Source organism: Apteryx rowi, unplaced genomic scaffold (genome assembly GCF_003343035.1).
Source record: "Apteryx rowi isolate R43461 unplaced genomic scaffold, aptRow1 scaffold_7, whole genome shotgun sequence".
NCBI classification, from domain to species: domain Eukaryota; kingdom Metazoa; phylum Chordata; class Aves; order Apterygiformes; family Apterygidae; genus Apteryx; species Apteryx rowi.
In genome coordinates, this window is record NW_020450982.1 from 6,625,691 (window position 1) to 6,643,357 (window position 17,667).

Here is a 17,667-nt window from a genome sequence, read left to right on the forward strand (position 1 = left end):
CCCAGCCAGCAGGCCCACTTTATTCCTCTCTTGTACCATGTTCTGAAGGTGTTCAAAGTGCACTAGAACCATTCACAAAAACTAGGACTCTTCTGCCTAAATGCAAAATTATGGTCTAAGGACCTCTTTTCAGGCTTTCTTACCTTCACTCTTTGTCTACAAATTAACACACATACTACACCATTTAAATCATTTTCTAGTACCATCCCACACATTTCCTTCTTTCTCTAGGTGCTGCCAGAACAGTTTTGACCTTTAGCATTGCCACATTACTCAGGCTGCAGCAAAGAGACTGGGGAAAAATTCTTGTCTTTGAGGAACCCGCAGCAGATACATACAGCAATCAGGTCAATGTTTCCCATTCCTCTGCAGACCATTCTGGTGAGGTCAAAGGAAACCTACAGACACACACCTTTAGCTATCCTCATTACTGGAACCCAATAACAACACATTTATCCCACTTGGAAGTGTTGCTCTCTTCACTGATCTGAGGGAGAGATCTAAAGTTGCTCCAAAAGCAATGCAAAGAAATGAAGAATGATCATTGTGAAATAGGAAAAAGGCCTATTGTGGCAATTTAACAATCCCCCATGTTGTTTGTGCCAAACCTAAAATAGTATGTATCCTAAAGTGCGTACAGACATGTAAAGCTTCCTGTAATGTCTACAAATTTGACAGGGGAAAGGATATTTTAACAAAGGCTCCACAACACGAAAAGCTGGCTCCATGAATATCTGGCACTCTAGGTGCCAGAGATATGGGCTGAAGTAATAAAATAAGGAATAAGCAATTTACTCAAGGTCATTCTGTGTATCAGGAATGAAAATCTATGAGCTAAAGTAGATGAATCTCCTTACCCTGACTGCCAGTTCAGCAAGTCTCAACCAGCACTGTGAAATTCAAGAGTGAACACTGAAGTGAAGAGCAGAGCTATTTGATTCTGCATCCAGGAAGATTTTCTGATGACTCCTCCTCTGGCACTACTGCTGTCTCTCAAAAACAGAAGGAGCTTAAGGCAACTCAGCTCTTTATGCAGGTGTCTCAGTTCTGTACTTCAATTAGGAAGGATGAATCTGTGCCTCTGCCCTTGTTCTAGTTTAACAGCCACACTGGACTGAGTCCTTAAATAACAGAACACCACTCAGCCTCTCTGAAAGACGCCTGAGAACTTACTGGATAAGCATTAAGGACATGAGTATCAGAAGAGAAAAATGCTAACAGAAAAATTACAAGCACAATGAGAATTTCCAAGTCACATTGTTTGAGATCTGAAATTAGTCTAGAGATTGTCCATTTTGAAATTAGATTTATTACTTGATCAAACTGAAAACAATATACAGGCTACCAGAGTCTTGTTTTCATCCCATGTTTGCATTAAAAAAAAACAAAAACAAAAAAAACCCAAGCACAACTGCAGGTATGTCAGACAACAGGAGCCCAATTAGAAAATGGAAGAGCAGAGATGCATGGAAGCTTTGGAATAGGTGATCAGTTGGCGGGCCACGCTCCTCAAACAGTGCAGAAACAGTTCAACCTCAGCTCGAAAAACTGGGGAGAGAGAAAAGGAGCAAAGAGAGTAGGTTCTATTACTGAAGGTACTGTCTCTGGTCATCTGAGGGGTCTGCTGATGGAGCAAGAGGTCTCCTAGAAGCCCAGCCACAGGCAGAAACATTACTGCAATCAGGTGCTTTACAAAGAAGATAGTCACCTTTTTAAACCTTATAAAAAGTAATCACTGGCTTGCCAACCTCATCCTGAATTAAGGGCAAGCCACTATTTGTTTATAATAAAAATGCCTTTTATGGGTCCAACTTGAACCAGCCACAAATAGAAATTTCATGAAGAGTGAGGCGAGGAAGTTGTTGCCTGCAACATCACAAGCAATGGATCTAACAAKGGGCCAGCAGAGTTCCCACAGGGTGTATTGAGCACGACCTCCTAATGAACACATTCAAGAAGCACCTGCCCAGCTGATATTCCAGCAGCACCTTCCCCTCACTGGAATGATTCTGTAACAGGGATAAATACACTTCCCAAGACACACCACTGAAGAAAACTGCTATCAGTCAAGATCTATTAGTCTGGGTAATTCAAAGCGTATGTATCTTTGAGATAGCTGCTCTATAAAGAGCTTTTATTGCTAACTGTTATAACACTTCAAGCCATAAAACCCATGATTTTTGATAAGTCAAATACTATAGATCCCAAAGTCAGGGTCTCCAATTTTGTTTTAAGTTCATGAATATAAGCCAATACGCAGTTCAATCACTGCACTGGGATAAAGTATGCTTGCATTTAAATTGCGTGGCATGAGAAGTGACAAGAAAATTGGGAAGGCCCTTTGTTTTTGAGCGCAGGATGGCAGCAGTTTCCAACACAGTGCAGCCAACTGACAAGAGCATGAGTTTGGAGTCTGCAGAAAACACAGCAGAACAAAACTCCCGTTCCAGAACAAACACCAGGCACAGAAGCTCTTGCGGGGGGGGAACTGTACTGTAAGAGGTGCGTAGCAAAAACTTGCTGCAGCTGAAACATTTCAAACCAATTCAGCTGCTTTGCACTAGGTCATCATTTTAGGACAATGTTGTTTAGAGCCAGGTGCTTGCAGCACAAGTAGCATACAGCACCTAGGAGGGAACAGTCCATTTAAGTTATACAGCAGCCTGTCAAGAAAGTCTGAACACCAACAACTTTTCTCCCTGGAGGGAAAACAGGAGATGATGCAAAGACTGTTTTTCAGTAATATGCAGGGTAGTGTTCAGCCTAAGTGAAGTAATAGCAGAATCTAAGATATGCTGAAGGAATAGAGGCAAATTTGTGCAGACACTGCAAGCTTTTCTTCACATTCGCTACCAGCACATCACTCCAGAGAGGCTTACATACAGACTAAGACATCAAAGTGCAATTCTGTTCTCATTGCCTGGACTGAGCACCTGCAGCTACTAAGCTCTGGCCTTCCCAGATCCTAGTTTTATCAAGTCAACTACTTCACCCATTAAAAAGTGATTAATACCCTGAGAACAACCAGTAACTATGGATATGGGAAAACATACAAAGGAAAGCCACTATCTCCTTCCAGAAGCTCCTCAAGCCTTCCAATACTGATGAAGAAGGTATTCTGCCTCAAACCTTGGACAGAACAAGAACTCTATGCAAAACAGCAGTTGTGCAAATCTGCTACTCATATCAGCCTCCTGACCCTATAAAAATGTAGGGATAAGTGAGATTTTCTTTAAAAAAGTTGTAGTTTATTACTTTTCTGATCAAGAGTTGTATCACTACACAATACTACATTTTATTGCTAATCACAAACTGATGCACCGGGGTTTCAGAATAGTTTGGTTTATAGCGTTCTTATGTAACAAAGGAAAAAAGTTACAAATCCAGATTTTGCAGACACATTGCCATGTCCCTGTAGAGCAGGGATGCATTAGGTCTGTTTCACCAGAAGATTCTCCTCTCAAACTGCTTTTGGAGAACACATAACCTTTTTTTTCTCCAGCAGGAAAATCACCCAGTCATTTCATGCAAAGGAAGGCAGCCAATCTGCTCCACAGCCTAAAATCCCTTTCCTAAGGAATGGGAAGGGAACACATGTTTACATGGCTCCTGCTGTGGTGTGATAATGCTTAAACTAACAGGAGCAAGTTGGCACATCTTCAGGGTATATCTACTACCCAACTTAATTCAGCTTCCTATTGCTGGGATAGCAAATTCTCTCCAACACAACTGAGATGTGCCCTACTTACTCTCCATAAAAACACCGCAGTAACATTTGCCAGACAGCAACATGGCAGCACTCCTGCTTCAGAAGGGCATTACACAGCCTTTCAGTAATACATACAGATCAGTGCATGCTGCATCTCTCTCAGAGCCAAATCTAGCTGTTGTAAGCAAAAGCCTGTGGCCACACAAAGGGCTGCCACAGAAGAGGTGTCACACTGCTTCAAATACTGCCGCCCTGTCATACCCAATACTGTGATGCTTGGATCTCAAGGAGGGAGAGTTAGGACTCTGTCCCTTTGGTCATTATTGCCTTAGTGGGGGGAGAACTAGAACGAAACTCTTTGGGAGCTGAATGCGTATTCTTGTTAGAAAGCTGCACTGCGCAGGGCTCCAGACAGATTTTGTTGATACCGAGGCACATACTATTACAGTTAAACTTATGAGTAAGTCAAAACAAGTATCAGAACAAAAACATTATGGAGGGTTAAATAATTTGTCCAATAGGATTCGATTTCACATTTCACCTGTTCACACAAGCACCTCCTGTCTGCTTGGACCTGAACAGCCTACAGCTCAACCCTCAGAAAGGAGGTGCTGAGAAACAAGAGGCTAAAGCTGCTTGAGACAAAAAGATGGATATAAATATAAAAAGAGGTTCAATGTCAAGCACCAGTAATACTGCCTGCTCAAGCCCAGGTGTGGCCACCAGGGAGACTCCCCAAATCAGGAACATTATTCAATTAAAACAATACATTTTGTACTATTCTGCAGCTGCCAAGATTCCTGGCTCCAACTCCCAGAAGAGTTTGCCACCTGTCAAAATTGTCTCTAATAAAAAAGCAAGACTGCTTGACGAGATGAAAGCAGCACCCCCAAGCTGGCTTATTCAGTAAGGACCCAACTTCAGACCAGGAGTCTGCAGGCATCAGCTTCAGCAAATGGGATCTGTTTCACTATCCAACAGCTGGCTTTCAGCTACTGCAGAGCATCAGCTTTTTAGCTTCCTTAAAAAAACAAAACAAAAACACCCTGGATTTGAAGCATCCAAATATGGCCTGTTGTACTGGAGCGTTTAAATCCTTGGGGATGTGGGCATCTTCCTCCTCTGCCACAGGCAGCGCTTACTCCATGATAGCCCGGTACAACGCAGGCTCAATGTAATCTTCCCGGTAGCGTGAATTGATCACTCTTTGTCTCTTCCTCTCTTGTCTGACCTCCTTCTCTGCAAAGATCTCTGTGAAGCGCATATCTGAAGCTATTGACTAAGAGGAAAAGCAGAATTAGTCACCAGAACACAGATCAAATCCCTGCCCCCACATCCTCCCACTGCAGGAAAGAAAGGATTGGTTTGGGGTGCTTGGACACATTCAGCCTTCTTCAAAAACTGATCTTTTGGGTTTCTGCACCCCACAGGAAGAGAAACATCTTAAAAATCTAGATTTAAAGGTCTGGGGGATAAGTTTAAGCGAACTGCAATCAGAGATCTAAAGAATCACAGGTTTCAATTTTATCTGAGTAGCTAATAAAAGCTCTCAGTCATTCAAGGAATCTAGTGCATTCTGGGCCTTACGGAGCACACATGTTTAAACCCCCAGTCACAGGAGTCCACTGTGATACACTCTTTTCTTAAACCTGTAATATTCTGTGTGCCTGCCAATAGGTTTTGCATTATGGTGTGCAGGATCATCTGGTAAAGTAAGATACCTGGCATGTGCTCCATAGTACATATTTCATAGTGAGATGCATAAAGCACTGGAAGAGGGACCTAGACAGGTTGTGGGATCTCCATCCTTGCAGATAAGCAAAGCTTGACTGGACAGGGCCCTGAGCAGCCCCATCTGACTTTGAAAGTTAGTGCTGCTTTGAGCAGGGGATTGGACTAGAAACCCACAGACGTTCCTTCCTACCTAAATTACTTTATGATTTAAAGATGGCCAGCTCCCTTAATGTCACCCTGTAAGGAGCTTTTCAGAACAAAGGATAAGGCAAGCAACTGCAGGATGGGGCAGTGACAARCATCAACTCCATGGGAAGGGCTACACACCCCAGTCTTTGAAGGAGAATGAAGTCTCTCCAGGGTGAAAGATAACTTTGTTTTTGTAACCTGATCTAATACGAAGCTTCACAAAGACTTGCAGAGAGTATCAAATTGTAATCCTTTGCTGCTGTGTACTCCACTTGCTGTCCAAGGACAAACTACGTTAGAATGAATTTATTTAGGAGATGTTTGCACCTGCTTTACCTACCAGCCTTGACTTGACTCTCTTAGGAAGCTCCTCTTCAAGAGTGTACACATCATCCCTTTTCACCATCAACTGTGATCCATCTTCAAACTCCACCTGACAAAAAAAAATGGATTTTGTTCTGCCAACAGTCTCAGGAGTCAGACCCTGTCCACTGCTACCAGAATTTGCCTTTTCCTCCCTGTAGAGGCCTCTCCTGAAATCATCTTCTACCATTTGGGTTTTATAAGATACATACGCAGGTATGTATACTGCAACAAACTTTAACCAAAACCTTGCCAATCCCTTGGCAGTGAAAGCAGCCAAGCAAGTTTTGGCATATTCTTGTAACGTTTGACAAGCCAGCCTTTCCTGGGCCCTCCCTGGCTGGTCACTTTAATTTTGCTGTAATGTTTGTCCCTTTGGAAGTGTGCAAGGCACGGTGCATTCTGACTAAGCAGAAAAAATATCCCTTACTTTACAGTAGTTTAAACTACAGAAACTGAGTCTGCTGAAGAAAAGGCCAGTGATTTTCAGAAGCTGACACTTTCAAGTAGGTAGCCAGATTAAGCAGAATTGCAAGCAAACACTTTGCTGTTAATTCCAGTGAGTCTTACCAGCATCTGGCATTGCTGAAAACACTGGATCACTTACTCTCAGGCATTTAAGTTTGACCCTACTACAGCTCTGCTGGCTTTGAAAACAGCCCTGTTAACATGATCAGCTTGTTGTGAACCCTGAATTTCCAGACACCTGCTGGGCTCAAAGCCAGGAAAGGTAAAAGATGGATTAACTGCACAGAACAATTAAATGCGAGTATTGCTCAGTTTTTAAACAAGAACTGCCTGTAGCTTTTTGTCCAATGTAAAAGGCCTCAGACAAGGCAACATGGTGATGGCAGGTGCCTGTGTGTACACGATTACATAAACTGCCAGTCAGCCAGGGTCTTYTGCACCATGTTGCTCCATGATATGTCCCTTCCAAGATAAAGGATGTAATTCTCACTGCTGTAAGAATTCTCTCCTGTGCGATGCTCATCTTTCCCAAAGAACTACTAATCTCTATTCAACTTGGAAAGCAAACAGCAAGGCTTTAGACAAAAGACTATGATAATCCTGATGTGACAAATTCCCACAGGTCTTCTAAGCAGACCAGAAGCAAAGGCCTAGAGTCCTTCAGGCAGCTAAGGAAGATGAAATTACTGCAAAAGGCAGGGAAAAAAAAATGTCAGTTCTGTACCTGGTACATCTGGATGGCATGTGATGCAACAAACTTGGCTCCATAAACTTGTCCATCTGTCCATCTCACCTGCACAACCTCACCTTCATCAGGAGGACCTAACTGAAGACAGTCCCGACTCTGACAGCAAAAAGAAGTAAGTTGGGAGACAAGAAGTAAGGGTCAGCAGCTTCGTTATATGAAGATCAAGCAAATCAAGGGGGAATCTATGCCAGCTGAATGAAACACATCACACAGTGTCCCAACAATTATTCTATTCTACTGATGGAGAAACAAGTTAAGAAATATCTATTCATGTCATCTGCTTTTAAATTCTGAGGATGGGCATAGCTTCAAAGTACTTCATGCAGGAACAGTATGAAAGTACCAAAAAATTTTCCTTCTCACTTATCACTGTTAAGCAGGCAAAGATTAGCCGCACCCTCTGTTACACCTGTGCAACTGTCTTCCTATGTGCCCTCAGTTAACCTAAATCAGCCTCACGTTATACCCGCACAGCTAGCTTGCGGCATACCACAGCCACAACACAACACTAGGTTGAAACACTTACTAATTCTCCTAATGTGTCTGCTCTGGAGCAGGAGGAATTCACTTGCACCATGTGCCCTCTACTGGAGCCAGACTCCCACTGCATAACATACCACAATGTCCTCTGGATACAGGTTATCGCTGAAGGAGCCATCATCGAAGTTGACCTCGTAGAAAGTCTCCTTTGCAAGACTGACCACTTCACATTGATAGAAGCGACCATTCTTGTGCTTGCTGATGACTATCTGTCCAGGTGACAGATCCTGGAGCGCAGCCTTGGCTCGCTGAGAAGAGAAAAGCACTTGTTACATACTGACATGATAAAGAACATGTTGAGGCGCACAGCTCCACTGCTGGCAGACAAAGAAGGAAAGAATTTTAGCTCAGAGTGAATAATTGTACTCAGACTCCATCAGCAGCATTTTCAGAGAAGTTCTGCCTCTGGTATTTCAAATGCTTAAAACTACATCCATTAGCTGCAGCTGTCCAATCCTAAAGCACACTACTTAGTAAATTAAGCTCCCATTCTTCAGAGCAACTCGAGGCCTTTACAGTAAATATTTCTAAAGGACTGCTGTGGTTTTGATGGCTAAAAGGGCTACACGGGAACATTACAAACTAGGCAATCACCTAAGCATGGAAGTCCATGACAACTTATGCAGCCTGCTGGAGTCTCAGAACTAACTCCTGCACAATCTTATATTAAATATCACAATATAAAAACACTATTATTCCTCATTACAACAGCCACAGGAGGAAAGTAGCTCTCACAGTCCTCCTGTCCTGCAAACCAAAATACAAAGAACCTGTCCAAGATCACTCGGAACAGTAGCAAAGCTGAGGTTAGAATTCAAGACCAACATTATTAGATTATGCTGAACATTTTGAGAGAGTTAAGCCTTCAATGGAGTTTTAAAAGAATTGCACAATCTAAAGCTTTTCGGTTTCTCCAAGAAATTCCAACTTAAATGCTGGGAGTCGCACATCTACTCACCTCTGCCTGAGATGGAATCTTATGCCTGAAGCAGGTAATGAAGACAACAAATGGCCAGTCATCAGGCTGCATCATGACTCCTGCTGCTTGGGCACAGCTGACGTGAAAGGACGTGGGACACCGACCATGGGAGCACTGCACGCAGCAACCTGCAATTCTCTTTCTCCGTTTCTTGCAGAAGATGCATTTCTGTGGATGGGAAACCAGAGGTTACTGGTTGGCATTAGCATTCACCCTGCACAAAAGACTAGCTGGTTTAAGTTTGTGATACTGTGCCATCTGTGCTCAATGAGGGAGTTGCTACTTTTTGATCAAAAGAAGCACAAGACTTAATTCTAGCTTATGACAAGGCAAGGATTCATAAATTTAAAGTAACCCCATAAGATAAAAATATATGTTAAATATCTACCAGCTCAACATGCACAAAGCAYGCAACCCCAGGACTCTAGTTAAGTCGGCCTACAGTGCTCGAGGGCCTTTCAGCACCTGGTTATTAAGTTACACAAAGACAAGCAACAAGATCAGTATCAAGGGCAAAGGATTTCCTTGACCCAGAGACAAAAATGGAAAAAACAGACCTGTATAGGTTAAAATTCTATCACTCTGCCCAGAAAGAGATTCATCCCTTTGGAGAAGGCTATCTTCTCAGAACTTACATGCCAGGAGGAGCCAAGGGATGCATCACAGAATTCTGCGACCAGACTGTTCTCTGCCTGTGTCATGGCTCCACTACATTGCTTTCCCAGTGACGGAGTGTGCATTCACACGCCTGCTGTCTGTTCTCCTACCAGCGACCCAATTACACTTGGGTCAGGCGTGATTAGGTGTTATTGGAAAAGGATACTATCTGTGATGCATTAGTATTTGCAAAGCAGTTAAAAGTAATTGGTCCTCAATACTGAGTTCTTAGAATAGTTAAATATAGATACTTTCTTACTGAAGACATTCACCCATTATACAAGTGTCTCACACATCCCGAAGCATCTCAGTGTTCAACAGCACTCAAAAAGGCAAGTCAAATAGGAGGGATTAGAAAATAACAAAGAACATAGAGATCACCATTACACCATTTTTGAAACCCAGCTTGCCACACATTGAAAACTGTGCCCACCTACAGGCTGATCATCTGAATAAACATATACTAGAACACAGAAAGGTTCAGAGAACAGCAAGAAATTGCATTTTTCCATACATAAAAAAGAGTAGATGAAGTTCTTCAGTCTGAGAAGAAGATGAATTGGGGCTGGAGGGATAAGAGAAGTCTACCAAATTCTGAATGGCCTGGAGAGGCACTTCTTATTCTAACATAAGAAATAGTAAGAAACTGGTGGGGGYCAGCCCAGAAAAAGCAGGAGGAGACAGTTCCTCAAACACAAAGTAACAGATCTGTGAAACTCCTTGCAAAAGCATAAATGGATTCAAGAAGTTTACTTAGGCTCAAGGAGATACCAGGGACTGGAGACTACAAAACAGACAAACCACAACAGGTTCTGAAAACATCCTGAGCTGGAAATTGCTGGGGAAAAAACAGTAAGATACATTATATTGTGCTTGCCCTCTTTTTACTTCTCCCTAAGTGCTCATTTTGGGCCATTCCTGGAGTCAGCATACTGAGTGAGACATTTAAACTGAATTTTCAGGAGTACTGCTTATAGATCAAAGATTACAGATTTAAACAGTTACTTTCTTCTCAGAAAGCTTCTGCAGGTTAGAACCAACCCTATTTTCATGTAAGCAAGAACAGTTTAAACTGGGGAAGAGGAAACAAACAGTGAAAAGCAGAGTTAAGCCTCTTTCTCACAGCTGCTTTTTTGATTTCCACACAATAAAGCAGCTACTGCAATTAGCAGCTAGAATAGCAGTATTGAATACCATCGGGGAAAAAGAAAACATTGTAAAACCTTATCTCATCTACTAAGGCCACTGAATTGGTTAACAGGAGGCATGATATGCAAATAGTTAATTACAGTAAAATTCCAAATAAAGTAGCAGCTTCACTGAATTCAAGATGGTAGAGGAGCTCTGGTCCATCTTCTTGAAAGTATTTAAGGATGTCTACACGCATAAGATACACAAGAGTTACTGCCATAAATATTTCTAATAGCTAGTTAAATTGTAATAAGATACAACACTGATTTCAAGAGTTGCTTAAACCTGGAGCTGGTACACTACTCAGGTAAGCGCAAAAAAGTAAAGTGAAGCTTTAGGGAGCATCAGTAACTGGGTCTAGCAAATACCTTTCTAACAACAGTGTTTGCATCTTCTCTGATCTCCATTGTACAGAAAAAGTAGTATAGTCTCTTCTTCAGGACCAAGACTCACAGACAGAATTAGCAAGATCAACAAAAGTCAACAGGCAAAGCACAGGTGTTCCTTACCAGTCTGAAACGTTGCAGGGGGATTTTGCCAACATCTACAGGACTGCGCTCTGCAATGTTCACAAATTTTGCCTCCAGTACAGCTACAGCACACATCACATGAACCCATCTACCAGGACAAGAAGGGGAAAAAAAAAAAAAAATGAATCCACACTGGGCCAACAGAGAATGCTTCTGAATTCTAAGTAAACACAGTTCTGATGAAGCTTGCCACATAAACAAACCAAGATGAATAGCCTCTGCTTCAGCACACAGAGGCTGAGAACCAGCAGTTTAATCTTCCTTCCTACCACTAGCAACGGGGCCCAAGTGGAGCAAAACCAAACAACAACAAAAATATACTTCATAATTTCAAGCTACTACTAGCAGCCTTAACAGAAGAGCAGTTTACTGTGACTTCTGCCAGATGCATACCTGCATCACAAAAGCCTGCCTGATACACTTACTCCCCCACAAACCTGTCAGATAGTAACTGTTCGTTCACTACTGAATTAGTTTCAAGACAACGACCAAAGGGTTGAAGGTCCCATATGCTTTCCAAAAATTTTTCAGGCCAAGTTTCCCTACCTTACCTCATGGTGCTACAAGYGTGTACCTATGTATTTTGCATCAAGTAACTTCAGACAATCTATCACACCAAAGAGGGACACTGGACAGGCAGTGCTGCACAGTATACTTGCTGCAAAGCAACACTGAATTGGAAGATGTGCTGCTGCAAGCTGCAGTTGTCCTGTGTCCCCACCACAGGCCCATTTTTGGAGAAGTCAAAATCACCTGCGAGAAGTTCCTGAGAAATGTTATCGGGAGCCTTATTTTCATATGGTGGATTATACCTCTGTGCTTTGTACTTATAAAAGTACAAGAGCAAAACCAAAAAACTCTGCACTTTGTACTTAAAAAGGCAAAGCAATTAACAACTAGTGTGACCAGAATGGGAGCAAGGCATTATCTGAAGAGATAAAGATTGCTTTATGTCTCAGCATACAATATGAGCACCATGAACACACCCTTGAATGTAACCCCACTGATAACACTAAGTGTGAAAGGTGTTGCTGGTCACTCCATTACATCAAACGCAGACATTTGCTTTACTAGCCTAGCTTTAACTGCTTAGGCATTGAGCCTAGCATTCAACTAACTGCCAGGCTAACTAACTAACTGCTTAGGCATTGAGCCCTGAAGACCAATAAAGCTGGAACACTCACTTGTCATCATTGGCTCTCTGCAGTGCTCCTCCTCGTAATGAGCACAAACAGCAGTCCTGTCACAAGGAAGAAAGCATTAGCTGAAAGAGTGAAGTCCAGAGTGGTGCACTTGTTTCAAAACTTCCTCCTCACAATGCACATCCAGAGGAAGAAAATCTTGTTTCATTGTCATGAGAGAAATAAACACTTGGCAGAGCTCTGCCCTGCAATTTCAACTGCTGCCACCTTTAGGAGAATGGATACAGACTCCAAGGCTGTCAAAGGTGAGCAGACCTGTCACCGAAGACTTGTACAATTTGCTCATTGTGGGTTCCTTTTACAAAGGAACACTTTATCTCCCTTGAGGATGTCTACAAGGATCTGGAACAAGCATAAGCAGATACAATTCAAAAGGTTAACCCCTTCTGTTGATCTACAGCCCATGCAAATGTTCAAAGGAATAATTTTGTTCTTGCCTTCTTCATGTGTTCACACCTTCCTGGTTACATGACAGAAGTTACTTTCTGCTCTAGAAATAGTAGCTGCCATATATTGAGAACAAAGGAGCAATTCTGATGTTCATGCAAGACACCATCGTCTCTACGGCTGGCCTGAGCTCAGCAGCTTTGTGCTAGGTAAAAGGATTTCATGACCACTAACTTAAAATAAGTCAAAATACAAGAGACTGACTCCTAAAACTTTCTCTGTGTTGTGTGCTTTTCACAACAGGGAATCAAAAATACAACAGTATGGAAATGGACTTTGTAGCAAATTCCCATATGCACCAGCTTCACCTATGAAGATCTAATGAGAAATTACCTCTTCTAAGGCATTCTCTGTACAYCTGGAGCACATCCAGTCTTCAGTGGCCTTGTCAGGGGATACACCGTAACAACCTAGAACAGAAACACATCTCAGCAACGTATCTGTGGGTTGGACCAGGTGACATCCAGAGGTCCCTACCAACCCCAACTATTCTGTGATTCTGTGAAACAATGTTCACTTAAATGCAGACCCATTCCCCTAGAGTCCAGAAGTAACACATGAGTTGGAACTGACAGCCCTGGGGCTGGGTCCTGTGTACTTCAAGTTGTCCATCCAGCCGGCTAAATATTTCAAAGGCCAGCACTGCAAGCATTCACCATTCAGATAAGGGCTGAAATTAGTCTATTTGTAGATTAACAGATTGGTAGAGGCTTGTTATTTTGTACAGACTCACTACAGAGAACACTAGARTTTAGAGTTAAGTCTGGATGTACTCACTTGCATGAACACAGACATGGCAGTTCTTGCAGGTGATAAGTACACTGGTTCCATCCTCTTCCAAGTAAGGGGTTGAGAGATTGAGGTCAGTGCTGCAGCCAGTTGTAGTAAAGCACATTTCAGGAATTAGGGGCTTGGTTCGGATCTTTCCATCCACAGTGCTTGGAGCTACTCCAGAGTTTTGACTGTGGCCTCCACACTCTGCCTATAAGGTACAGACAGGAAATACTAGTTTTACAAGAAAAAGCCTTCTTCATATCAACTTTATTCCCCATTATTCCATACATAACTCCAGTCTAAAGAAAGAATGAAGGTGCTGAAAGATTCAGGAACTAGTAGGTTAGGTGAAAATAAAACTTGTTTACAAAATCCTCAGCTATTGCAACTTCAGAATGAAACTATTCTCTACTCAAATGGCTAGAAGTAAGGTGTGAACAGCATCCCTTTGATGAGCAGCAGGACACATACTAAACTGCATCTCCTTTGACAGAAGGTTCCCTCTCAGAAATCACCAGGCCCACTCCATGCACCACTGCAAACACCTCTGCTGCATCTCTGCCAACACTGCTCATTGATCTTACCTCAGTACTGGAGGATTACAATCACATGAATATGTATCTATTTTAATCCCCATTATTGTTTCATGGTCTGGCTCTGAACAAGTCTAGCGGGTTTTGAAACTAATTTGTTCCTGGGAAATAGGTGGACTAAAAATGCAGTTTCCCAATGAAAGAGCAGGAGACTTTCAGGTTAATCTTTTATAACTTGTTACTCTAAACTAATGTCAAATTGACCATAAATTACATGTAAAGCTTACACAGATATACTTCCACTCAAGTTACCCTTCTTAACAGCTAAGTAGAAACCAATCTTTCTCTTTGAAAAAACGTCAAACTATCCTTTGTCCCTTATAGGCCACCAAAAAGTAGCTTGCTAATCTTTAAAAAAATATATTGTAAGCACAAAGTGCTTTAGTAGAATGAAGTTGTGCTGTCCCTCCTATAGTGCATCAAAAGCTAGGAAAAAAAAAAGCCCTGGTACAGGATCACAACTTGAACTGAACTGAAATGCTTCCAACAAGTCTTGTTTATTCAGATTCCTTAAAACATATCTACTTAACACTGAATACTGCATGTCAAGCAAAAAACTAAATGGCTGAGGAAATCTGTAACAAAGCAGAAGAAAACGAGACCTCTCTTCTTCTTCACATAAAGCAAAGAGAAGTACTTGTTTGGCATTTTGTGGAAATTTTCTACTTGAACGTCACTGAAGTGACTTCTCTTACTATAGACTTTCTGAAGTTGTAATGAAGACACTAACCACACCTCAGTTCTTGGAACGGTTTCTGCTTTGCTGTGTGGTGTAGACAGACGTCTGAAAGCCTACAGCTAGCTTTCAACTTATAGCGTTTATAACTGAAAATGAAGCCAAAAGAATCTGAATTATTCTCAAATTGTCAACTGTATATGCTGTCAGTGCCAATGACATTCCTGTGTACTATGCAGCTTCTGTGTGGAATTTCCAGTCCTAACAAGGACATCCTCCCAGGTAGAAATACCAAAGTCAAACAGGAACTGTAATGGTTTTCATATAAGTTAGGAACCATATACAATGTAAAGCCTCAGTAAGAATTTGATATTTTTATTTTCAGAACTAGGGTGAGTATGTTTCTAGAGCCACCATACTCACACAGTGATCTCAAATGAATCAAATATGCTTAGCTCACAAACTATCTGTAAGTTGCAGTTGGAACTTGCTGTCAGACAGCTATTCAAGCTATCTTGAAGTTATCTACCTCAGGCACAGCAAGAAGTTCAGCGTGGGATTCTTGCCTATGCATTTACTCAACATGACAAATAGGTTTTGCAGTCCATCCCAAGCTGTACATTTCCACAACTCCACTTTGTTAAAGCACATTTACATGTGCTACTACCCACATGAATGTACTCCAAGAGAAGACAGCATTCTACCTATGAAAAATGCCATCCACATAAACAATTTAACTCATTTTACTTAAGAGAAAGGTCTTCCTCTTTGCCACTTCCCCAAAAAACTTGTGCTTTGAGTGGACTTCAAATGTTTAAAGAAAAAAAAAAGGCTTAAAAAGTAAAGGTGTCAGTCTGAAAAAGAGAAATGGGATTTTATAATCAACTCCAGCAACATTCAAGCTCTGTTTTGTGGTTCTAGCAAAAGAACTTTCTACATATAAGCTTCTGTGGAACAGCTGAGTGAATCCTTGAGAACCACCAGGCAGTGCATACTGGGTATACAAAGAGGTTGACCAAATCATGCTCTCTTGGAACAATTCCTTGGGAAGACTGCGACATTGATAGGGCTTTTGCTAGCTAGCAAAATACAAAGTGACAGTTTTAAAACTAAACACCACAGCAGCAAGCTATTCAGTCATTTCTATAACATTAGCAGACCTGGGCTACGTACCTGATATGTCTGAAAGAGCATACAAACAGCACAGTACGGAGACTGCTGAGCCATGGTCCTATTGTATTCTTTTTCAGCCTCAAAATTGGGTGGCCGATTCTGCCACAGCTGGCTAAGTGGTTTGGCCCAAGCTTCCGTCTCCTCAGCCTCTTCTTCAGGAGTTAGTTGCTCTGATGCCTCTGCAATAAGAGATCATTACTCAGTAACTTTATGTCCTTTTACAGATATCTTTCTTGCAGATAAAACCAAATAAAGCAAGAAGTTATGAATGGAGAAGACAGCAAGGCTACCAGAAATACAACTTACAAAAGGGTGATAGGAGGCAGTAACTGGGTCTCATCTTTAAGAGGCTTCTTCTACTAATCAAGCAACTGTGCTTGAGATTCAAGATAAGCCTACAGGGCGAGAAGAGTACCAACTCCAAAGCTTGCCAAGAGTAAGTCAGCCAAAGAATCTATTTTTTTAATGAATATTTACATCAATTATTGGAATGCTCTAAGGAAGACTCAACTGTGCGACAGTCTCTGGCATTGGTTTAATTTTCCTTTCAGAGTTGTGACTTGCCAGGGAATGGAACAGAACAAAAGGAAGACATCCTGAGAGAACAGTTTAACTACACAAACACAAAAATGAAGCAAGAACCTTGTCTAAGTTGTAGAGGTGTTACTTATCTAAATGACTGCCACTTATTGCCAGTTACTTAATGGAATAACCCACACTGTCTACAGAAGCTAAGGCTCTCAACAGTTTCCCCGAAGTGCACAACACTTACCATCATCACTAATGCAGTCTTTAACCAAGAGCGGGTGATGGCGTGGAAGCTTGCTCAATGGTTGGCGACGGCCCTTGGACTTTTTACTCTCCTTCACTGATCTTATGTACTCCTTTGCTACCTGGACAAGGAGAAGCAATTCAGTAGTCATATAAGCACATGTCCTTTTGACCTTTTTAAAAACTTACAATTAAAGAAACCTAAATGTAACCAAGTTTTTAAAAGAACTACTTGCACTGTTTTGCAAAGAGAAAACAGAGAGCAAAACTAAACAGTGTATTTTCATTGTTCATTTCTGTACTAGCACTGTTGAGCCATTTAGGATATAGACTTTGCACAAGTCCCAGTGTAGCTTTTTATGCAAGTCTGTTTATAAGAATGGTGTAAAAGACAAAAACAAAAAGAGACGAGTTGAACAGTTCAACTTAGAAGAGCTATAATAAGTCTCAAGCATTCTGGTAAAATGAGATACCAAATTAGAAAAAGAATTCCAAAGTCTRCTCAGGCACCTTGAACTAACAGGCTTATTTTAAATGGAAGAAAATTTCCACCCCATCTGCTTATTATTTGTGTTGATGTCCTTCCAGACAGGCTGGAAGGAGGAGACCACAATAGTAAAGTCATTTCCTCTCCCCTTGGTCTTGTGCAAAAAACAAACGACACACGCTGACAAAACTACTACTAACCTGACAAAAAAAGGCAATAATGGCAATGATTTTTAACAGCCCAGTAACAGTAGAAGCTCATGTTTTGAATCTGTAATTTCTCTATAAGCAGAAGCAAATCTTAAGATTAAATGCATCCTTCATCTTTTTAAGTCTCCTCTTTTCTTTTTACACAGCAAGGCAGAAGAGAGCATAACAATCATCATCTCTGATCTCCTACATAGCAGTTGGCTACAAGACTTCTCAGAAACAGAAAT

General features: G+C 41.6%; 1 protein-coding gene across 1 annotated transcript in view; it reads right to left on the bottom strand.

The window, feature by feature from the left end:
• Positions 1–1,286: 1,286 nt before the first annotated feature.
• The window catches only part of KDM4A (lysine demethylase 4A), a 28,199-nt gene continuing 11,818 nt past the window's right edge, over positions 1,287–17,667 (bottom strand). Inside the window, exons 11-21 of the mRNA XM_026086780.1 lie at positions 16,746–16,866; positions 15,974–16,152; positions 13,535–13,739; positions 13,091–13,167; positions 12,293–12,348; positions 11,088–11,196; positions 8,710–8,898; positions 7,829–7,999; positions 7,188–7,307; positions 5,973–6,065; positions 1,287–4,988 (exon numbers count right to left, since the gene is read on the bottom strand). Of these exons, the coding sequence (XP_025942565.1) occupies positions 4,848–4,988; positions 5,973–6,065; positions 7,188–7,307; positions 7,829–7,999; positions 8,710–8,898; positions 11,088–11,196; positions 12,293–12,348; positions 13,091–13,167; positions 13,535–13,739; positions 15,974–16,152; positions 16,746–16,866 (1,461 nt within the window). The 3' untranslated portion in view covers positions 1,287–4,847. The remainder of the gene's footprint in view (positions 4,989–5,972; positions 6,066–7,187; positions 7,308–7,828; positions 8,000–8,709; positions 8,899–11,087; positions 11,197–12,292; positions 12,349–13,090; positions 13,168–13,534; positions 13,740–15,973; positions 16,153–16,745; positions 16,867–17,667) is intronic.